The sequence below is a fragment of the Asterias amurensis genome, chromosome 4 (assembly GCF_032118995.1).
Source record: "Asterias amurensis chromosome 4, ASM3211899v1".
Taxonomy (NCBI): Eukaryota; Metazoa; Echinodermata; class Asteroidea; order Forcipulatida; family Asteriidae; genus Asterias; species Asterias amurensis.
In genome coordinates this window covers 13,287,668-13,310,064 of record NC_092651.1, presented here as the reverse complement: position 1 = coordinate 13,310,064, position 22,397 = coordinate 13,287,668, and the positions used below count along the sequence as shown (strand labels likewise).

At 37.6% G+C, this 22,397-nt stretch overlaps 2 protein-coding genes across 2 annotated transcripts; both read left to right on the top strand.

The window, feature by feature from the left end:
- The first annotated feature begins 1,789 nt into the window (after positions 1-1,789).
- LOC139936713 (transmembrane protein 185A-like) lies at positions 1,790-10,527 on the top strand. The gene is made up of 8 exons (XM_071931596.1): positions 1,790-1,939; positions 3,404-3,580; positions 4,237-4,465; positions 4,976-5,059; positions 5,797-5,973; positions 6,604-6,727; positions 7,291-10,068; positions 10,457-10,527. The coding sequence occupies exons 1-7, from the start codon at positions 1,902-1,904 to the stop codon at positions 7,512-7,514; spliced, it is 1,053 nt and encodes a 350-aa protein (XP_071787697.1). The 5' UTR covers positions 1,790-1,901; the 3' UTR covers positions 7,515-10,068; positions 10,457-10,527.
- On the top strand, positions 10,084-21,591 carry LOC139935911 (uncharacterized). Its single transcript, XM_071930536.1, has 14 exons — positions 10,084-10,600; positions 10,990-11,089; positions 12,408-12,535; positions 12,791-12,878; positions 13,518-13,621; positions 14,137-14,263; positions 14,909-14,933; positions 17,762-17,948; positions 18,483-18,582; positions 19,471-19,604; positions 19,691-19,778; positions 20,423-20,520; positions 20,828-20,954; positions 21,454-21,591. Exons 1-14 carry the CDS (start codon positions 10,440-10,442, stop codon positions 21,511-21,513), a joined length of 1,527 nt encoding a protein of 508 aa, XP_071786637.1. The 5' UTR covers positions 10,084-10,439; the 3' UTR covers positions 21,514-21,591.
- Positions 21,592-22,397: the final 806 nt, after the last annotated feature.

Here is a 22,397-nt window from a genome sequence, read left to right as displayed (position 1 = left end):
ACTGCGAGCGTCATTTGCGTCATGTTTAAAAGGCATGTATACTATTTTAAGTTTTCGTAGTGCAGACAGATGTAATGGGCAGTTGCGAAGGAAAGCGCACACGCCGAATTAAAAAAAAAAAGCGTCAATGTGAATTAAAATCATGTCATAGTCATGCAACACATCAAACATGTCTGTTCCCAGGGTGGCTTCAAAACACAGAGCAAGTTAGCGCTATATAAATGTAGATTATTATTATTCAATATGTATAGCTCTATGGTTAAACGCAACCTTAAAATTTGTTTTTTATGTGATTATTTGACATTAATATGTGGAACTCAGTTTTGTAATTGCGATGGATTTTTTCAATAAACCTGTTTTATATTAAATTGAGTTAATTTTGTCAACTTTAATTTGCATTGCATTGATTAAGGTTCTTCCTCTTTAATGCGTTATTCTGGCCCTATGGTTTAGCATTGAGTAGGATTCTGGCCCTATGCTTTAGCATTGAGTAGGATTCTGTCCCTATGCTTTAGCATTGAGTAGGATTCTGGCCCTATGCTTTAGCATTGAGTAGGATTCTGTCCCTATGCTTAAGCATTGAGTAGGATTCTGTCCCTATGCTTTAGCATTGAGTAGGATTCTGGCCCTATGCTTTAGCATTGAGTAGGATTCTGTCCCTATGCTTAAGCATTGAGTAGGATTCTGGCCCTATGCTTAAGCACTGTGTAGGATTCTGTCCCTATGCTTAAGCATTGAGTAGGATTCTGTCCCTATGCTTTAGCATTGAGTAGGATTCTGTCCCTATGCTTTAGCATTGAGTAGGATTCTGGCCCTATGCTTTAACATTGAGTAGTATTCTGGCCATATGCTTTAGCACTGTGTAGGATTCTGTCCCTATGCTTAAGCACTGTGTAGGATTCTGGCCCTATGCTTTAGCATTGAGTAGGATTCTGGCCCTATGCTTTAGCATTGAGTAGGATTCTGGCCCTATGCTTTAGCACTGTGTAGGATTCTGTCCCTATGCTTAAGCATTGAGTAGGATTCTGTCCCTATGCTTTAGCATTGAGTAGGATTCTGTCCCTATGCTTAAGCATTGAGTAGGATTCTGTCCCTATGCTTTAGCATTGAGTAGGATTCTGGCCCTATGCTTTAGCACTGTGTAGGATTCTGTCCCTATGCTTAAGCATTGAGTAGGATTCTGTCCCTATGCTTTAGCATTGAGTAGGATTCTGGCCCTATGCTTTAGCACTGTGTAGGATTCTGTCCCTATGCTTAAGCACTGTGTAGGATTCTGGCCCTATGCTTTAGCATTGAGTAGGATTCTTCCCCTATGCTTCAGCACTGTGTAGGATTCTGTCCCTATGCTTCAGCACTGTGTAGGATTCTTCCCCTATGTTTCAGCATTGTGTAGGATTCTTCCCCTATGCTTTAGCACTGTGTAGATTCTGGCCCTATTGCTTTAACATTGTGTAGCATTCTCTGACACTTACGTCATAAAAACTCATGTTATTCTGCAAACACATTATAATGATCCATGATTAACAAGGCAGAGGGCGCCCTATCTAGCCCTCCGTTGGTTTTAGCAATCATTGGTTTTGTACAGTACTATAATATGGAGTAGAGCAGAAAGCACAGAGGTCAATGAGTAGTGTAGAATCCTACTTCGCCTGTGTGGTAAAATTTTTGTTAACATATCTTGCAGGGTATAGTAGAAATAGTGAAAATAGTCGGGGACGGGTCCCCTCATACTCTTTGTAAAACTTACTATATGTTACACAGCTGCATTGTTTTGCACGTTCAGGTATGCGACTCATGACTTTGCGTGTAAAATAGCGCTGGAAGTTTTGGATCTTTTCACAGGGTAAAGTCGTATTAATTTGACATTTTATTGCAGGTTGTGAATTTTATAATAGGCGGAAATGAATTTAAGAGGTCTTTTCCAAGACTTTAATCCGAGGTAAGTACCAATCGGAATCATGTATTTGAGGGAAATTCGTCTCGAATTCAGTCATCAGCATTTTCAGTCATCAGTTATTAATTCCCGCGGCGTTTGTTGTAAAATTAATATTATCAAGAACAATTTGATTCAATGTTTTGTTATCAATCATGTCGACATACTGTCCCCTTACAAAATACAAGTTTACAACTTACGTTTGTGTTTTCATTTGTAAACAAAAAATACTAGGCCTTAATGATAATGTAATTATTAATATAATAATAAATAACTCAAATAAGGCCTAAAAATTACTGTAAAACTCACATTTACGAATCACTAGTCAGGCAGTGAGTTAGTCTTACTCTTACTCTTAACTTAATCTATCTGAATCTGAATTAATATATAATTATAAATTATAATATAATTGGCAAAACATCCTAACACTATGGAAACATCACACCAACTTTTTTAGTTGAGAAAACAGAAATTTGATTTTGAAGACATTCCACTCAGTTTTCAGCGGTCGCACTAAACATGCTAAATACCGACAACTCATGACCCCTCACGACAACTCACGACAAACAATTTTAAATGCACTTTAACAGAACATTTGAACATAAGTCAACCGTTGAATATGTTTTCAGTTGTGGGAGGAAAACCCCACCCCAGCCAGGGCTAGACTACAATATCAAATCAAGCATTAGACATTGGGAAAACCTACTCCTACAAATTAAACTATGAGGTTCGTTCCTCTATCGTCTCTTTTGTGGACGAGACGATAGCGGGACATATCTCATCATGGTTCTAGGAGTACAGATACTTCTAGAATCTTTAAGGCTCCCCCGTGAGCCTTAAATAGGGCCGGGGTCTTATATTTTGTGCCTCCTGAATGCTATACGTTTTTAAAATCGGCGTTGATAGATGAAAGTTTTACGACCGTCAGCCACCAATAACTTAAGTTTTCTTTGTACTGCATTTAACCAAAACTTTCCCCTCACTCTCAATACATTCATAATGCTTGCATTGCCTTTTTAGTTTTTGTTGAGTGAAATTAAAAAACATCTTCAGCAAATGCAAATTTCTACTCGGTACTCACTGTTGTTTTTCTGCGGCATCGCCCGTTTTTGACTTCTCAATATGCTTAACGCTTTATACTTTTGGTCACCAAGCGCTGATCCACAGGTACCAGCCTATTGAATTGACAAACTGCCGAACCGCGGCCGAGTTGGACTAAACCGAACTGTGACAGGAGTGTTACAAGGCAGAGCGGCAGTGCGTGCAAGATACATGCCTAAACGACGGGTATTGTAAACAGACAGCGCCCACATTTTTAAAATTTTTATTAGATAGTGATGTTGTAAGTCGATTTCTGAAGCATTTGAGGCTGTGCTCATTGGTTGCAGATGGATTGCGTAAGAACTGCTTCGGGACCTACAGGGCTAGCTTTCATTTACAATTGTTTTGGTAATCTTTCTCTCCTTTCAGTAAATTCTTGGTGTACTTTTGCCTGCTGCTGTTTACTGTCATCTTTGCCCTTCGGCTTGACCATTACATAGAATGCTCATACTGGATTGTGTTTCTCCCCCTCTGGATGTGGAAGGGCACTGTCGTCATGGGGGCAGTGGTTGCAGGTCTAGTGTGGTGGAGGCATCCTTCATACAGGTGGCTATCTTTGGTTTTGGGGTTAATTTTTTAACGATTTGTTTCCACTAACTGTTCACTACCAATACATATTATATAAATATGTTTGATTAATAATAACTTAAGAATAGTCCAAGGAAGTAAGATTTAGTGTTACTGAGACCTCATCATGCACGAATGTGTCATCTAAATAATGTATATTCCTAAATTCCTGGGACGGTTGATCCATTCGAGAGGAGATCACCTGTTCATGTTTAAACCTGCAATAGTAACACAGTGAGGAGTGTTTTTAAAAACATGTGAACTGAGGAAATTGAGTCAAAAGAGGGGGTTGTCTGATTATTGTGCAAAGTCACAAATTTTATAGAACTTAAGTTGGTAGGTTGCATATTTTGCTCAGGCAAGTTTTAAAACTTGTGTGTGATATTTTGAAACTTAAGCGCTCAACATGAATAGAAAAATTCAAAGCAGAGTCAAGGTGAGCTGAAGCCGTTTACGTGTAGATTAAAACATTGAAATGGTGTGGTGATCACCACATGCAACTTCCGACCTTTTTGATTCCTTATAATCTCATCCTCAAATCCCTCTGTTTGTTTTTATTATTGGCAATAAAAAAAGGGTAAACAAAGAATAATTTGTTTGTTAATATGTATATTTTAAATTTTTTTCTTTTACAGAGTTGAAGGAGAAGGCTATGTGGATATGAAAGCCATCGTTATTTGTCTTTCGCTCAATTCTCTACTCCTGATCTTTGAGGTTCTTGCCTGCAATCAGATGGAAAGTATCCAGTATAGTAGGCAATCAGGGAACCATCTTTGGCTGGTAGTCTTCATGCCATTGTTCTTGACGTCACCCATGTCTATTGCAGCTTGTGTGTGGGGCTTCAGACATGATAGAGGTCTAGAGGTTAGTTTTCAGTTACTTTTCATGAGTGTACTTCTCTTGGTTTGGCCGTCACATTTAAGGTTCATTGGACAAGATAAGCCCACTCACTCATCCTGAGACCATCGTGCTGGTTGGTGGTAGCTTGGGTAGCCATGATGGATGTTTTTTAGCTGTCAAGGATCACATCAGTTCGCTGTCCCCTCTCATGTGAACTTGAGAGGTGTTTCAGCTTGTCAAGTCTTGGATGCTGCCAGACAAAATCTTGCATTCTCAGATATTGCACTGTAAAGTTTTCATCAATTTTTTGTTAGAACTAGGGGTGCACATTTCAAAGCTTGTATAGCTGTTATGTTTATAACTCTTGCACAAAAGTGTAAAATTATCCATATAGAGAGTGTAGCATCTCGCCTGCCAGGAAATGTCATGGAATGGATGAAGTCCCTCTTTCTTAAACAAAGTATGGTCTGTACTGAGTGAGTGTTATTTATCACGTTACATGTCTTGACTCTTGCTGTTTTCGTTTCATTACAGTTGGAAGCCATGTGTTCCATCAATGTGTTACAATTTATCTTCATTGCTCTCAAACTAGATGAGATAATCACCTGGAGTTGGTCGGTAAGTGTGTGAAGTAACATGACAATATAATAGAGTTACTTGACAGTGACCCTTGACAAGTTCCTGATGTTTTTACCCGTTACCCTCAAATCTTCTATTCCTTTTTCTGTCTTTGCGGAAGTATAACAAATCGAAAAGGCTGAGGGCCCTAGGCCCAAACAACAATGGCTTACCACTGGGTCAAGCATTTGAATCATACCCAACAACAAACAATTTTGGGTGTCATGGCCGGATGGTCAAGGGCGGTGGACTCGGGTTCTAATCCTGGCCTGGTCACTCAGTCATGATGCTTGTGTCCTTGAACAAGACACATACATGTATCATACTTGCTTTTTCCACCCAGGAGAACTAATACATGTACGGGTAAGAGGTGCACAACTGACTCCACTGGTTACTAGATGCCCAAATCAGTTGTGTTGGACTAGATTTCTCTGATTATTTATGCAAGGAAAGTATATTAATCTTTTGCTATAGAAATGCAAAGAAATAAGAAATGCTTTTGAATGATGAAGTTTAAGTGTTTTAGGGGGTAAATTACACACAATTATATGCAAACTTTGGAGCCGAAGTAGTAAAAACGTTGGGCATGCAGCAGGTAGACACGCATGCCAGTATGATTGTCAAGTACCAGCATAGAAACTGAAGTGCAGTAAGGAGTAGGTGTTTGGTCTCGCCTTTTCTTTGGAGATGTCAAGCAGGTTTTGTACTGATTTGTTATTGCCATGTGTGTATTACAGGTTGTATTCATACCCATTTGGATCTTGATGTGCCTACTCTGTTTGATTGTGTTGTATTACATCGTCTGGTCTATCCTCATAATACGTGCCACTGAGATTATGGCTGAACAGAGAAGAGCTCACCTTATGGCTGCCTTCACAGCAATGGCATTGGTCGTCCCACTCTTAACTTTTGAAGTAAGTTTCACATTGCTTCATTTTCATTTTGCAGGATTTTAACTAACTTGTTTTTTTTAAAGTAAATAAAACTTTTGCATAACAACAGTTTTGTCCGCATTACTAACCAGGAAGATGGGATGAGTTTTAAATAGTATTCATGTCACTGGATAGGGGTTAGTAGGGTGGGAGAGTTGGGGTCATACTCGGCAATAAGAAAAGGCACAGTTTTGAGATCCCTGAACCTGGGTCTAACTTCATGGAGCTGCCTTAGCTAAGCGCTACAAAATCTTGCTTATCAGAATAGGGTTACCAGCTGAAATACCATGTAATTTTGTTTACTACCTTAAACTGGTATCCTCCTTATTTTTGCATAGCAGAAAATTGTTCAGCAATATTTTTTGCTTAAAGCCTGGTTCATAGTCCCTTCGAATGCGACTGCGATACGAATGTTGACGTCACAAATTTGCACAAAAATAATTTGCATCAGTTGACTTGTGCTCAACTCACTTGTGAATATCGTTGCGAAGGGAGAGTTGTGACGTCAAATTCATGTCAAATTCGCTTCGCAGGAAGTATGAACCGGGCTTTAGGCAGCTCTATGAATTTGGGCACTGGTCATAACAAACGTACTAAAATGTTTACTTTCAGATTCTACTGGTAAATCGCCTAGATGGAGTCACACATCATCCATACATTGCTGTATTTGCACCGTTCTACATTTCACTTTTGGTTCTTATTCCAACATCTTTCGGACAAAGAGGTGGCAACCATTGTAAGTATTATTCACTCTTGTTTGTTATAGTGTGTTGACTAAAGTTTAAAGGTTAACAAAAATCCCTGCCTTTCTGTTTAAATTGTGCAACAGATCAGGTTGCCAGACCTGGAAACAACACGGACCACCGAGGCCATGGCCACTGTTGTCCTGTTCTTTGCCATGGTGCTTCTTCAAATGTTGTCCTGTTCTTGGCCTTGGTGCCCCTTCAAAATTTTATATTGGACGTGCCCTTTGCAAAATGAAAACAACCTTGTCGCCCTCTGTCCCTTTAGATATAGCCTATTGTTAAGGAAATACATTGAATGAAACCAGTGTGTCTTCAAATCAAGGTTTTTTCCCCATGCTTCCAAATAAAAACTCTTGTGATGCTCATAACCTAGAATTTAAGTGTTCAAACACTCTTAGCCCTGTACATGTACTTGTGAAATACTCATACACTTGAACTTGAGAAAGATGCATTATCAGAAAGTGGGTTCCATGGATAGTCATTTTTGGAAAACACATAGAGTCATACATGTAGATGTTTGGTTAATTTTGAGCAACTCTGTGTTTCTTTCTAGGGTGGTTTGGCATCCGTAAAGACTTCTGCACATTCCTTCTGACAGCGTGCCCTTTTTTAAGGGAGTACGGGAACATATCGTATCAACTGGAAGACGTCAACAGTATACAGTCGCCAGAGGATCAGGATATGAATAGAGAAATGTACACCACTTCTATACGTGCTGTCATGGACCACTCAACAAAACAAATCTATCCTGTTATTACTATTGAGTCACCAGACTGATCGTACATGACTCATTCATGTAGACCCTCAACCAGCATTGTCTGGTTCCCTGTACCCAGTAGTGATGCTCTGATATAAGGGGACTGTTCTGACTCTCTCTGCTTCACCAGGACTTTTGTTGAAAAAAAACCCCAAGATATTTTGTTGCCACAAAAAAGACCGGGCATACGCTACTTAACCATAAGCAATGGGATTTCTGAAAATTTTCCTTGTTCAGGGACATGATTATTTGTCTGAAATTTCGAACCAACCTGTTTCCCTGACTATGGAAAGTATGGATGTAGTCACTGTTAATCACAAAACCCTTGGCTGTGTTAAGCCATGGCCAATAATCGGGCATGTTATGCTGCAGTCTGGGGTCACTTGGACTTGCGTCCCATTATTATGAAATGCCAAACAAAACAAAAATTTGGCAGCCTGTCAATCTATCGTAATTTTTGTTTTTACAACAAAAGGATGACGGTCTAGAATCGGACGGCACAGTAACCCCTGGAAAAAAAGGAGATTTTCAGCAAGAACTCCTGTACCCCTTGTCCCAATTTGTATTGGGGAAACAGAGTATTGCACAGTGAGTGCATGCCGCGATTCAACAGATTTTCCAGGCCTAGTCCAGTATTCCGATTGTATGCAAAGGTGGATTTACTTGATTTCTGGTCATGTGTCCGAAAAGGTTGTGTGTGCAGACATGTATTCCGGTCATAACTGGTTAACAGCCAACAGTAAAAAATATGTTCACAGAGAGGTGAAGCAGTTGAAAAGTTTTATTCAAAACCATTTTTGGGGTAGTTATTTTACGGGTTTGTTGAGATTGCCCATTGACTTCCCCCATGTCGAACCTCGCACTCATGACGAATCTCACTCCACTTTAAGATTAGCGTTTTGATTAATTTAAAATGTCCATTAAATGAAGTACGAAACGAGCAAGCCAGAATACTTTGCTCAACATTACATTGTAAGTTTTTGCTCAAACGTATCTTTTTGTAAGTGCAGGTTTTCACCAACAAAAGATGCAATTTAACACTGTTTAATAATTAGTTCTCTTAAGTGGCAATGTGCATGTACATATGGACCCCTTGATGCTCAGTTTTTTCTTTAACTTGGTTTGTATAGACGATGTGACCTGTGACATCACAAGGTTTACAAAAGAGCCACAGAGCCTGGACTTCCTGCAGGCAAGATTTGTACAAAGCTCAATGGAATCTTATATTTTATGGAAATTGCACTGTCTAAATCCTATCATGGAGGAATCAACTTTGATATGATGAAAGGGGGCACATCTCAAAACTTAACTCTTGGGTTTTATTTATGTGGAAATTATGACACAAAATGCAATTTTTCCCATATGATCAGTGCAGTATATTGCCTGCCAGAAAATCCAAGGAATGTCTGCCAGAAAATCCAAGGAATGTGCAAGGTCACACTTATTGCAAACAAATGTCACATGGTCTATAAAGGCAGCGTTTTATAAACTTGTTTCATGGTAAGCTTTGAGTTTTTTTAAATGGCGCAGAGAATTCGAAGCCGTTATTTCCCTGCAGGAAGAACGATCCTTAAATGGAATACATCATTTGAGAAAAGTTTCTGCATGAAGTGTTTCTCTGATTGAACATTTTTGTAAATCCCTTTCTCAAAAACTTTATTCCTTAGAATGGAATCGTTTATACAAATGTTATATGTACATTATCAACAGCTAAAGTGCTGCTTACCGAGTAAGATAGTTATGGTCACTTTTGTTTTTGAGAAACATCCACAGGTATACCCTCCCATTAAGTGAAGTTGGTTTAAGAAAAGATAAAGAAGCAGATGGAACTCCATGATGTTGCACATTTATTGTATTTTATAAAGTTGTTCAAAGGAGCTTTGAAAGTATTTAAAACTATTTTTATACATAAATAATGTAAAGCGTTGAAATTTATGAAATAAGTTAAACACACTGGAAAAACAAATGCAAATTTTGAAGAGTTATTTTGTCTTTGAACACAAGATGGGTGTGTCCTGGTAGACCTACATATACATGTACATCATGTCACAGGGCTGTCATTGGTAGGATATGTTTTTATAGTTTAAGGCACTGAACAGGTTTGGTGTATCTCAACATAACAAATCTAACAAAATTTGGGCTCAATTGGTCATCGAAGTGCAAGAAAGAAAATGAAAGAAAAAACAAATTGTCGCAAAATTGTGTAAGTTTTCAAGTGCCTGAAACAAAGGCTTCAAGCCTGAAGTCTTTTTCAGATTCAAATATTTTAGTGAGAAATTGCATCTTTCTCAAAAAATGAGGTATTAACTCCAGAGGGAGTCGTTTCACAATATGTATAGTATCAACAGCTCTCCTTTGCATATGTGCCAAGTAAGTTTTTATGATAATATTGTGAGTCATATTACCAAAAGTGTCCAGTGCTTTTTTATGTGGATCCTTATTTATAAAATCTTCACTTTTAAACACTTTCATTTGAGTGGAAGATTGTTTTATTATGAAGGTTTGGCGAGAATGGTGGAGCTGTTTTCTGGACCAACATGACTGACCTTTGTCTTCTGCAGATCAGTTTAATATGTGAGTAAATATTTGTTATTGTTGTGTTCTATTTACATCTGAAAGAAAGTAAACAATGACTGGAACTGCAATATGCACACATGTACGTGTATTCAAATTACCCTCTGAATTCTGCAATAATCTCAAAGTGCACACAATATCACAAATACCATGTGGACATTGTGTCAAAGCAGTGAACTTTGATTTTATACAAAAAAATCCCCACCAGAATCAACATATCTTTGAGTAAATAAATACAACTACCCAGCAGCCATGTAAAGAAGTAAAAGGTGATGTAGTAAAGTTCAGAGTACAATGTCATGTTCACTCCCCCTTTGTAGTCTGTTCAGACTTGACACGTTGTGCTGTTTTTATTCCTTAGCTGTGAAATAATGACTTTTTCTTCTAGCTTTCTCGCAGTCTTATTATGCGTGGTGTATTCAGTCGTTGTTGGTGCACAATCCTGCGCAAGGGTTGATGACTGTTCCTGTAGCATTAATGGTAAACAAATCAACCTTGAGTCTCTGGGCTATCCAGACTCCCGGGCACCAAGGTAAGGCAATAGGTATTATGATCATTTTCATAAGAGGATAAAATGGTTCTTTGTAACTTGGTACTGAATTATGGAGTAAACTCTAAAACACCTTTCTTCATAGTTGTTCTGTTGTATATGTTTAAAGAGTTCCAACTCAAACTTGTTTAAACTTTGTATTTAATGCAGTTTTAAAATAAGCATATCAACTTAATGGTGATTGCTAATATTAAATTACATGAATGAAATATACGCTAACTGAATTGAAATTTTAATATTGTATTTAGTAATATTTTTTTTGTCTGGTTGTACATATGTTGCTGTGACAGTTTTTAGCTTTTTGTATTTCTTTGAAAGCCCAAGCCCCTGATTAACTTGTATTTATTTATGTTTTTATTTTTTTAATGCAGGTTTCCTTATGAACTAGGACCTGCAAGTGCAGGATGGGAGTATGCGTACAATCCATGTTATCCATTCTCAGATGGGTCAGGTCGGTGCAACAATGCTGTAGTGAGTACAATTGCTGTATTTGTTAAACCCCATGCAAGATAATCAAATGTTGCCATTTTCATTTTGCTTATCATTCAAAGTTGGAATATAGTTCATGTGATGTCTTTCATATCAATTATGTATCGATGGGCTTTGCATTAGTGCCCAGGTCATAAGGCAGACTAGGCCAATAACGTTCCTATCTTTCTCGGCTTTCTGTGGACACCACAGTGGAGTATTCAACCCTGGGCTGTGGCGCTCCAAATGCCTTTTCAAATGCAATATCAACCACTACCCTCACAGGTACCCATTTATACCCCTTGGTGAGGACACGCAACTTAACCACCAACACTCAATTTTGGGTGCTCTAAACCACTCAGCCATGACACGCTATAACTGTATGTTAACTGTAATGGTTTGATTGCTTTGTTGCTGGTGATTTCCAGGCCATTATTGGTGACAGCCCCCCCTGAAGGCTTGTTTCATTATTTACACAATGTTGGAAGTAAACCCTGTACCAATCTGTGTCTTGTTTAATTATTTTGGAACAGTAACTATGTATTACTAAAACTGTCAGCATTCATGAAGTTCACTTTAAAGGGTGTGAAAATAATGTTCACATATTCACACATAACTTATCTGGTATAAACATCCATGTCATGGGGGAAACTTGCCTTGAAATATATTTTCCTGAAATTCATTATGAGTTTTGAGAAATGGGTAACAGAGGAATGATTTTTTCCCCCAATATTTGTTTGCGACTCGTTTGACCAGTTGAGCTTAAACTTTCACAGGTTTTTTATTTCATATATTTTGGGTGACACAAATGGCAAAAAAAGCCTTAGACAGTAACCAATGTTGGTCACAGGTTAATTATATGATGCTTAATGGCAAACATGTACAGCTGTAATTAAGGTCTCAACTTCAACACTGTAATCCTGAGTACCTGACAATATTATCATGTGGGGTGTCGTGGCCGAGTGGATAAGAGCACCGAACTCAAGCTCTGATGCTTCTGTTCAGCAGAGTGTGGGTTCGAATCCGGGTCGTGACACTTGTGTCCCTGAGCAAGACACTTAACTACAATTGCTTCTCTCCATTGATTGTAATTGATTTAGCCGAGTAGCGCATATATTGCGCACAGGCTGTATACTCCCCAGGGAGCTGAGATGGTTTAAGGAATGATTTATGGCCCAGTGACCAGGGGTAATAATGTCGGAAGCCCTTTGAGACACCCCTCGGGCGTGAAAAGCGCTATATAAAAACGGTCCATTATTATTATTATTATTATCGAGGTTATTATAATAGCCTGGGCTTTTCTCTGTGATGTTTACTGCAGGTTTGCCAACGTTATCTGGGCACGACTACAGAAATCTTTAATGTTGGAGATGCAACTGCAAGTTGGATGAGCGATACGGAGGGTATTTACATTGAGTATTCTCACACTGATGAAGGTGGAACAAAAAGGCAAGTAACATATTTATAACTAAACATGCGTAATTTTTTTTCGTCACAAATACTTATTCATAAAAACAAAGTAGCAAACAGTTAATGAAGAATCAATCAGTTAATCAAGAATCAATTCTGCAGAATCTAGCAACAGAGTGCAGCCTTCTCCTGAAGACGATCAGAGCATACTGATCAAAATGCCATCAGTTCTTTTCAAAGTAAATACCTAATCAATTCAAGCCCAGTTTTAGTGATTACTTTATTTCTTTGCAGGACATCACATGTCTACTTATCGTGTGATCATACTGCAGATGTTCCAAAGTTGGAACGTCGAGGACAAGATGGATTTCAAGCCTTATATGTAAGTCAATGTCATAAGAATAGATTTATTGAGAAGAAAAAAATAAAAAGGGTCTGTAAGCAAATCTTGGGGAGAGACCCATTTACACCTCACTACCATGGGAAGTATGAGGTATCGAAAAACAACGCTGATTGGCTAACCAAAAGCGACTGCTCTGCACATTGTTAACAACTTTTGAGAGCTTTTATGGCGCTTGTATTGCACTTGGCACTAGGTAGTCAAATTGAATGTACTTTGACGCAATCCACTTTATGAGTCACACTTTTACATGATAACCCTAGACATATTACAAGATCAAAGAGAAATTTGATTGCATGATATGCGTATGTCTCTAATATAGAATGGATCAACCATTGGACTAATTAAAATATCCAATATAAAGTCACACTTCCAGGGATGCATTTGATGGTTGTAACCAACTGTTTTGGTTAAATTGGCCATTGGTTAATGACCCTAAATACTCATTATTTGTGTACTATATCCGCTGTTAAAGAATCATATTTCTGTTTGTTTGTATTTTTAAGACACCTCTTTTGAAAGTGTAAAGACAACATGATTTAAAAGCAATGATTTATTTTGTAGATTATGGTGATATTATGTTCCATTATAATGACAAATATACAAATATTCCTTCCCCAGCTTTTTACACTGACAACAAAGTGTGCTTGCCCAGGAACATGTGGTACATCACCACCTCCACCTCCAGCCTCTGGAATAAGTCCTGGTTCGATTCTATGCATCCTGTAAGTTCCAAATTTCAAAGTAATTTCCTCCCCTGCCTTCCATAAAATGTTCATATTCAAATGTGCCAAGATTTGTACTCAAATCACCAAGCAGACTTGACTGTACCGTTGTCTTTTCTTAATGCACAACAATTCAAAAAGATAACAGAACTGTTCAAGATTGCATGGTAGTCTTCAATAGTAGTGTTGTTATCTTTTAAAATTATCTCGTGCATTTTCAAAATTTCTTTCAATCTAAATGCTTAAAGTTTACCCTAACTTGAAGGTGCAATAATGGTGCGATAATGTCATTGAAATTTCAAACTCATAATGTTGCAAATTTTGTACTTAAACAATAAAAAACCTCCATGTAGACCCTACTACTTTTTGCTTCCTGCAATCTTGAATAGTTGTGTTGTTATCTTGTTTAAATTGACTCTTTAATTAAAAAAACCAAACTATTTCATGGACCACTAATACATTAAGTTTACCCTTATTTGAAGATTTTTTAGTTTTATCTTCAATGTTAATTTCAGGTTTTCTTTATTGGTTGTGGCCTATTTTGTCGGTGGTGCTTTATTCTTGAGATTTGGACGCCATGCTCAGGGGACAGAAATTATCCCCAATTATGAAATGTGGGTAGGAGTACCTGGAAATATTAAGGTATGTTGGAAAACGACTCATTGAAATTAATCATTGAGCTTTACATTAGCCAAACATCACTGTTTGAAAGTAACTACTGACCAATTCACTTACATAACCATCAAAATCATCTTGGCTGCGCAATTGATTTAATAAAACTGTGTTTTAAATACAATTATATGGCACAATTACAATACTTAAAGATTGTTATTAAAGTGCATTTCAAGCGGACAATAGCCATATTGACGTCGGTGGTAGGGTTTAATAGAGAAATCTATTAAGCACACGACTCACTAAATTGACCAATCACAACTGCTAACATGTGCCCATAAGTCCGACATTACAATTCTAGTACAAAAAGTCAAACAAATTCTTCCATTTTTTGTGCTCCTTCATTTGTTTGTGTATGACAGAGGGCAAAACAAGTATCATTATGTAAACTGGGCTATCGAGGGAAAACTCAAGAGGTAAATGTCAAAGTCATTTGGTTAAAGCAAAAGGGGTGGTTTGTGGATTGGTCTTCGGGGATTCCATGTAAAATGCCACGGTCATTATGGCTGAATCAGAAGGAATGTTGACCAAGCATATCTCGAGAAGAATGTGATTAATCTCAGCAGGGCATTTGTTTTTGTCCACACATCATTCTTGTTCTCTCTTTTTTTTCAGGATGGAGTTTTATTTGTCATTAGCTGTGGAAAAAAGACAGGATATGAGGAGCAGCAATAGTTGTTTTATGTAAAGTATCATCAATGCATGCAAAGAAAGGTGTACTGCTGATATTTTTCACTAAACGTTTTGTTTTGATTAATTAAATTTGAATGTATATTGAGCTTAAATCAGCTGAAATGTAATGAATTGTATAGCTCACACTTGTGTCCCTCAGTAACAAGAAACATACCTCTTCATTAAAGTACTAAACTAATTTTATTATTTTTGGTTTTTACCCCCATACACCGATTATGTGTTAGCACTGTATACTCAGTACTTTCCCGAGTCCTGTGAAAAAATATCGTTACTCGGGTGGGATTCGAACCCACGACCCTTGCAATTCTAGAGCAGTGTCTTACCAACTTGACTACCGTGGTTGCCCGGTAGCTAGAGGCAGTTAAAATCCTATATTTTGGCAGCGGGTACTAATATTGTTATACAAAGCATTTTGATTCACTTTCAGTTCAGTGAACACACTTCGGCACCCCTGAACAAAGATGTTGACAAAATTGGGAAATCGTCAACAATGGGCTAGATAGCTCAGTTGATAGAACCCCGGCACGCTCATCCAGAGGTCAGTGGTTCAAATCCTGCAATGGTAAATTGTTTGCTGTTTAACCCCAAATAAACAAGAAAGTTTATGTTATTAATTGTGTTTAGGCCTCAGCAATTGGTGTCAAGTGCTGCATACTCAATACTTTGTTGAGTCCTGTGAAAAAAGTCCACAGGCGTTTTACTCGGGTGGGATTTAAACCCATGACCTTTGCCATTCTAGAGCAGATGTCTACTTTCTTTATTTGTTGCTAAGTTACAATGCTTCCTTTTTATGCAGTGCTTTTTCCCTTCTTTAAAACTGTTTAAGAGGAGAAGCAAGTTTGTTGGTGACCACTGATACTCTATTCTATGAAGAAGGGACATAATTCATTCGTGGTTCATTGCAGAACCGTTACTTCTTCCAAGAAGAGATTTTACATACATGTAGTTGTCAATCGCTAACCAGTTTCCCCGTACTTTCTTTATCATACCAAGCTTCAAGAGTTACATACAAAGCACTTTGATGAGTTTTACTTTTGAGTACATACTTTTTACTGTAAACGCAGGAAAATGTAACTTTATTTGATTTAAGAAAGATTTATAACATTTGGTTGTCAACTAAAACTTAAAATAATTGCTAACTGATGTGTTATGATTGAACAACATCGTTTACCTCAGAATGTGATTTGTTACTAACTTTTGAGTTCTGGTTATATTAACCCCGTGTTTTTAAAACCCTTATTGCCATTTGTTTGTCCGTATGAGATGCTCTTCACACAAGCTACTAATTGAAAGATTTGGTTTTTGACTCTAGCCATATAAATTGCCAGCATTGTCACCTTGATGTAGAAACAGAAGTCAATTTTCTGCTATACACTGTAGATTGCCCATTATATTTAACAACCTTGAGAACATTATGTTAAGACTATTGTTGGTCAAAATGTTGAATTGAGTTCCTTGGTAGGGAAGACAGTTGATGGACCATTTCAATGAAGCTGTTTTTTGGTGTTAAAAGAAAACTAAACTGTGTGATTAGTGTCTTCTGCTCTTTAAGCCTCCCTTACAAATATTTTTCACTATTTGTTATTTATATACAGATGTAATCTTCTCTAGTGTTATGGGTCTGTTCCAGTTTTGGAATAAAATAAATACAATATAATAAAATACAAACAGCTGGATGCAACATATTTTGTGTATTGCTTACTGATTTTTTATGACTGTTTGTTTGGTTTTATGCCTTTGAAAGTGATTTATTACTATTCCTTTACGTTTCACAACGAAACGATGCGTGTTAGCACTGTATACTTTCCCCGAGTTACATATGTGTATTACTTGAGTGGGATTCAGACCCACAACCTTTGCATTCTAGGGCAGTGTCATACCAACTAGATCACCGATATTGCCCGGTAGCTAGAGGCAGTTCGAATCCTATGTTTTAGCAGCGGACCAACACCTTGAAATTCTAGATTCTTGAGTTTGTGTCATGCACCAACTAGACCACGTAGATTGCCGATTAGCTAGAGGCAGCTCCAATTCTTTGTTTTAGCAGCAAGTACTGCAAACGATTTAATAGATGGGATTTGAACTGCCTCTAGCTACTAGTCAATCTCGGTCTAGTTGGTAAGCGGTGTTCTAGAATTGCAAAGGTTGTGGGTTCGAATCCCACCCGAGTAATATATGCCTGTTATTTTTATTACAGACCTCGGGGAAAGTACTGAGTGTACAGTGCTAACAAACATCCGTGTATATGGGTAAAACCAAAATGAATATTCTTTATTCTTGATGCAAGTTTAACATCTATTACTACATCAAAGTGTTGAAGATGGAAGTTACACCATATATTTTTCTATTAAGTCTCTCTGGTTACCTGTATTTATAGTATAGGAAAACAGAACTTGGTGTAATTACACTATGCTGACACTTTTTTATCAATAGATCCGTGAGTGAATAAATTATCTTTGTTTTGTTTCCATTTTTTTGGCAGGTGTAAAAAAGTTTAAAAGTGACTGATTTTAAACAGGTTTCAGTGTATAAACATACTTTTTCTAGATTTATAATTATTGGACTTTGCTGCAAAGATAAAACAAAATCACCCACATCAAATACGTGTACGTACATAACCAAGTAAATAAATAACCAAACTGAAAAGTCAGTAGCCACATGAAACAGTACTACACAGTGGGTTATCAAAGAAAGGGGCAAAGTATACATGTATCCAGTCAGACTACAATTTCACGTGCACTCCCCTTGAGTGGCTTAAGAATTGATAAGCTGTAGTGTTTCATTCCTTTTGTAAAATAATGGCTTTTTCATCTGGTTTTCTAACAGTTGTAATATGTATTGTGCAGTCAGCCGTTGTTGGTGCTCAATCCTGCACAAAAGTTGATGACTGTTCTTGTCGAAACACTGATGGTAAACAAGTCAACCTCCAGTCACTTGGCTACAAAGACTCGAACACACCAAGGTAATGCTTTGTTTTCCCCTTGTTAAAGTTTTGACTGCATTTGTTAACATTCTCTGATAAGTGGTGACATTGTTTGTGCATGCATGGTATTATTGCTTCTTGGTACTTGTGTGACCTTCACAGATTGTATCAACTGAGCAGAATGGGACACTGACCTTTTATAGCATTCCTTCAAGATAAAAATCCCTCAGCTATACATTCAATTACTTAGCCCCAAAACTTTGGTACACCATTCCAATCAACATCAAGAAACCACTTTCAGGAGACGTCTTTGTTCTTGTCCAGTGCTTTGATTTCCCCAAGTTGCGTAAAAGCGCTTTATACAATATATTGTTATTATTTTTGGTGGAGCAATATGTGAACTCCTGGTGTTTTGTACTGAAAAAAAAAAATAAAAAATCCATAATCCAAAATTATGTATACATGTATTTCCTCATTCAGGTTTCCCTATGCACTGGGACCTCCATCACTTGCAGAATGTTTTGTGTGTCTTGTTACTTGAGAGTGATTGATCATATTTGTTCTCCAATGCAGGTTTCCCTATGAACTAGGACCTGTAAGTGCAGGATGGGAGTATGCATACAATCCATGTTATCCATTCTCAGATGGTTCAGCTGCTTGCAAGAATGCTGTAGTGAGTACAATTGTTTCTAGTGAATTATTTCCATTTTCCTGAAATTGATATTTAAAAAGACACTGGCACGCCAGCGTCTTCCTGAGTTCATCTTTGCACTTTTTGTTGTTAAGGATGTACATGTATAATAATATAACTGAATGTTTGGTTGATCATCATCTTGAATCTAAGGTTGGGGGAAATTTGTAAAAGTCATGAATCTTGAGTTCTAGGGATACAAGTAGCAGCTGTACTCATGCTGTTAAGGAATAAATGGAATTTAAAACATTACCGATCCACAAGGTGCACTGGACATGACATGTACAACCACCCTCTATGGACAAACTTCCCAACCATAAAGATGGGGGAATGACCAGGGACCTGCAGTCTTAAGAGAAGTTCACCCAAGCGCGAGTGGAATACGGAAAAATATAGCGCTTCTGCGTCCCAGTTCCAACGAGACCGAAGGCCGAGTTGGATATGGGACGTAGACGCGCTATATGTTCCGAGCGCGCGTGTCATAACGTATTTATCTTCAAGCAAACTTGGCGCGTGACTTAGAACACACAAGACGCATGGTAGTGATATTAGCCGTGCAATATAGGTTTTTATCACCACTCCATTCTGCGAATCTGATTGGAGAATAGCGCGTACTTGAAGATAATAATAATTATCTGCCATCTCTGGCTGGATGTTGGTACATGTACCTAGAGCTTTTTCAAAACCTTGTTTTACAATGTAGGCTCCTTTTCTCTGGCCCCTGGATGTTGAAAACACGGTGGAAAATATACACCATAACAAAATTAATAATGGACTCAAGCTGAGGTTTATAAAAAGGCCCACAATTTCCTCAATCTTGATACTCAAATTTTATCAGCTGCTGACTTTAAAAATGTTTGGTTCTTTCAGGTTTGTCAAAGAAAACAGAACACACCGTCTGAAATCTATAATATTGGGGATGCAACTGCGACTTGGAACGGTGGTGGTGTCAGTCTTTACATTGAATATTCCCATACTGATGATGCAACTCCACCAGTGACAAGGTAAATTATAAATCCACCCCTTGTATCAGGACTTAAGCAAAATGAACCAATCAATCATTTTTCTTATTCTTTTCTAAAATTATTAGGACATCACGAGTCAGCCTAGTGTGTGATCCAGGGGCAGATGTTCCAAAGTTAGACCGAATGGGACAAGATGAGGGAGCCACATTATATGTAAGTATACTTTAACAAACAGAAGCATAATCGTGATTCAGAAAAACTCAAGTAATGCTTTCATCTTTTCAATTGTTTGGCGTTGGAAACGCTACATACAGGTATATATAACCAAATTCCTCTACAGCTGTATCCCACGGTTGTCTGAAAGTTAATCACGTGACTTGTTTCCTCAGTGCAAAGAAGACCTCAAAGCTTTCATATGGTGTTACCCTGACAACTATGTGTGACAAACACTGATTACACAATGCTTTGTGAATCCTAAAGAAAAAAAGCCACAGGCTACAAGTGTGGGATTTGAACCCAAGCTTCCTGCATTACATTGCAAACTTCTTAACCAATAGACCACTGAGTTTACTGGTGACAAAAGGCCTGGTTAAATTCTGATACTGTCATAAGCCACTGGCACCATGCCTGTTGATTTTTTTTCCTGCAGAACTCAGAGAGTTTATATAACACATTGGTTTCTTTATGATCTACAATTCATCAGTAAGGACATTCCATGTTGTCTGGAGTTGCTTTTCCTCAAAGTAGAGCAATGAAAATAATGGTAGTACTTTGTGTGTACCAAACAATTAGCTTTTTGTATAATGATTGATGTTTTTGATGTATTTATTTGTAGATTTGTTCTTTTGTATCTTTAGCAATTTACATTGACAACAAAGTGTGCTTGCCCAGGAACATGTGGTACATCACCAGTTCCATCATCTGGAATAAGTCCTGGTTCAATTCTATGTATCCTGTGAGTTTCTATTTTCCAAGTGATTTCCTTTACTGCCTTCCATAATGTGATTGATAGTTTACACTCACACAGTACATGTATGTTGCACGATCTGTACCTAAATCATCAAGAATACTTCCCTGTACTATGTTTTGCTTCCTGCAATCTTGAGCAGTTCTGTCGTTATCTTTTTAAAATTGTCTCTTCAATCTTGAAAAGAAAACTGGTTTCAAGGACATCTAATGCATTCAGCTGCCCTTATTTGAAGATGCAAACATAAGAACGATAAAACAAATCGACTAACTTTTGTTCTCATTGTTAATTTCAGGTTTTCTGTATTGGTTGTGGCTTATTTTGTTGGTGGTGCTTTATTCTTGAGATTTGGACGCCATGCTCAGGGGAAAGAAATTATCCCCAATTATGAAATGTGGGTGGGAGTACCAGAAAATATTAAGGTATGTTGAAAGCTATCTACCAGGAAGTCTTGCTGTTTGAACCCCTAGGTAAATGTCAAGGTCATAACGGTTCAAACAAAACAAGTGTTGTTGGAGTGATATCTCAAGAAGGACTTGGTATATCAACTCCCAAGCTGCTTTAAGAATTGGTCTTAGGATCCCCTAGCTAAATGTTATGGTCATTTCTATGAATATAAACCACATGGGAAACTGACTGGGTAAATTTGTAAATGATTTTTGGGGTACAAAGAATTGACTAGAGTGGGATTCGAACCAACGACCTCCGGATTAACGTGTTGGTAGAGCGCCGGCACATTAATCCGGAGGTCGTTGGTTCGAATCCCACTCTAGTCAATTCTTTGTTCAACCCCAAAAGTCATTTATATGGTTAACACAAAAGGAATATTGACCAAGCATAACTTGAGAAGAATTGTGATTATTCTCTGCAGGGAGTTTGTGTTTGTTAACACATCATTCTTGTTTTCTCTATTTTTTTTAGGATGGAGTTTTATTTGTCCTTAGCTGTGGAAAAAAGACGGGGTACGAGGAGCAGCATTAGTTGTGTACATGTATGTACATGGATGATCAATGCATGCATTCAGATGTATTACGCTGATATTTTTTGCTTAACCTTTTGTGTTGGATAAGTGATTTGAATTCATTGAGTTCTTATTATCAAAGTTGTAATAAAATAAATTGTTCACAATTTATTCCTCCATTAACAAGAAACATACCTCTTTATGAACAGTTTTGAAGATGGAGTGGCTTTAAGTTGCATGGTTTTAAATGTGTATGCATCAAGATACTGTCTTATGGGTGGATGACTACTAAATTAAACAAGTTTTAAAAGGTCATTCTGTCTCAAATTGATGAGTGAATTTGATTTAATGATTAATCAAATAATAGGCAGTTCTTAATAGGTGCTTTGTCACACATATAAACCATAAGAAAAACTGACTGTTCACTCACAAATTATTCAAAATTTACCCAGTGAAAAATTTAATGCAGTAGAATTTGAACTTGTTACCACAACTTTGTTCTGAGGCTATTTAAGTCAGCAGCTATTCAACGTACCTGCCGAATAGCCAAGGATTACACCCAAGAAGTGGCAAAAAATGTCACCACAAGTGGTTTTCTGTTCTAACAATTTTTTTCAAAATACATGTACATGTCTTTCCTTGTCATTTCAGTTTCAGCAATCCAAAGCAAAAAAAAAAACCAAACAAGTTGTTGACAAACTGTTAAAAAAGTTAAAACTAATGTTTACAAAAGTTAAAACCAATGTGTACATGTATTTCCCAGGGGTATGTCTGGTAAAGTAAATCATCCAATGCTTTTACAATGGTTGGCAAACATTCATAAGCCCATACTCTGCTGCAATGTGCACAGGAGTCATATATGACCACATTGAGATCCTTGGGTGGGGTAAATGGGCTCAGTGTA

Coding starts and splice junctions, on each gene's coding strand:
- LOC139935911 (XM_071930536.1), top strand. CDS start 10,440: ATGACTTTTTCTTCTAGCTTTCTCGCAGTCTTATTATGCGTGGTGTAT. Junction 14,934..17,761: donor AGTTTTATTTGTCATTAGCT/GTGGAAAAAAGA, acceptor GATAAGCTGTAG/TGTTTCATTCCTTTTGTAAA. Junction 19,779..20,422: donor ATGAGGGAGCCACATTATAT/GTAAGTATACTT, acceptor TTGTATCTTTAG/CAATTTACATTGACAACAAA.
- LOC139936713 (XM_071931596.1), top strand. CDS start 1,902: ATGAATTTAAGAGGTCTTTTCCAAGACTTTAATCCGAG. Junction 3,581..4,236: donor TGGAGGCATCCTTCATACAG/GTGGCTATCTTT, acceptor TTTCTTTTACAG/AGTTGAAGGAGAAGGCTATG. Junction 4,466..4,975: donor GACATGATAGAGGTCTAGAG/GTTAGTTTTCAG, acceptor GTTTCATTACAG/TTGGAAGCCATGTGTTCCAT.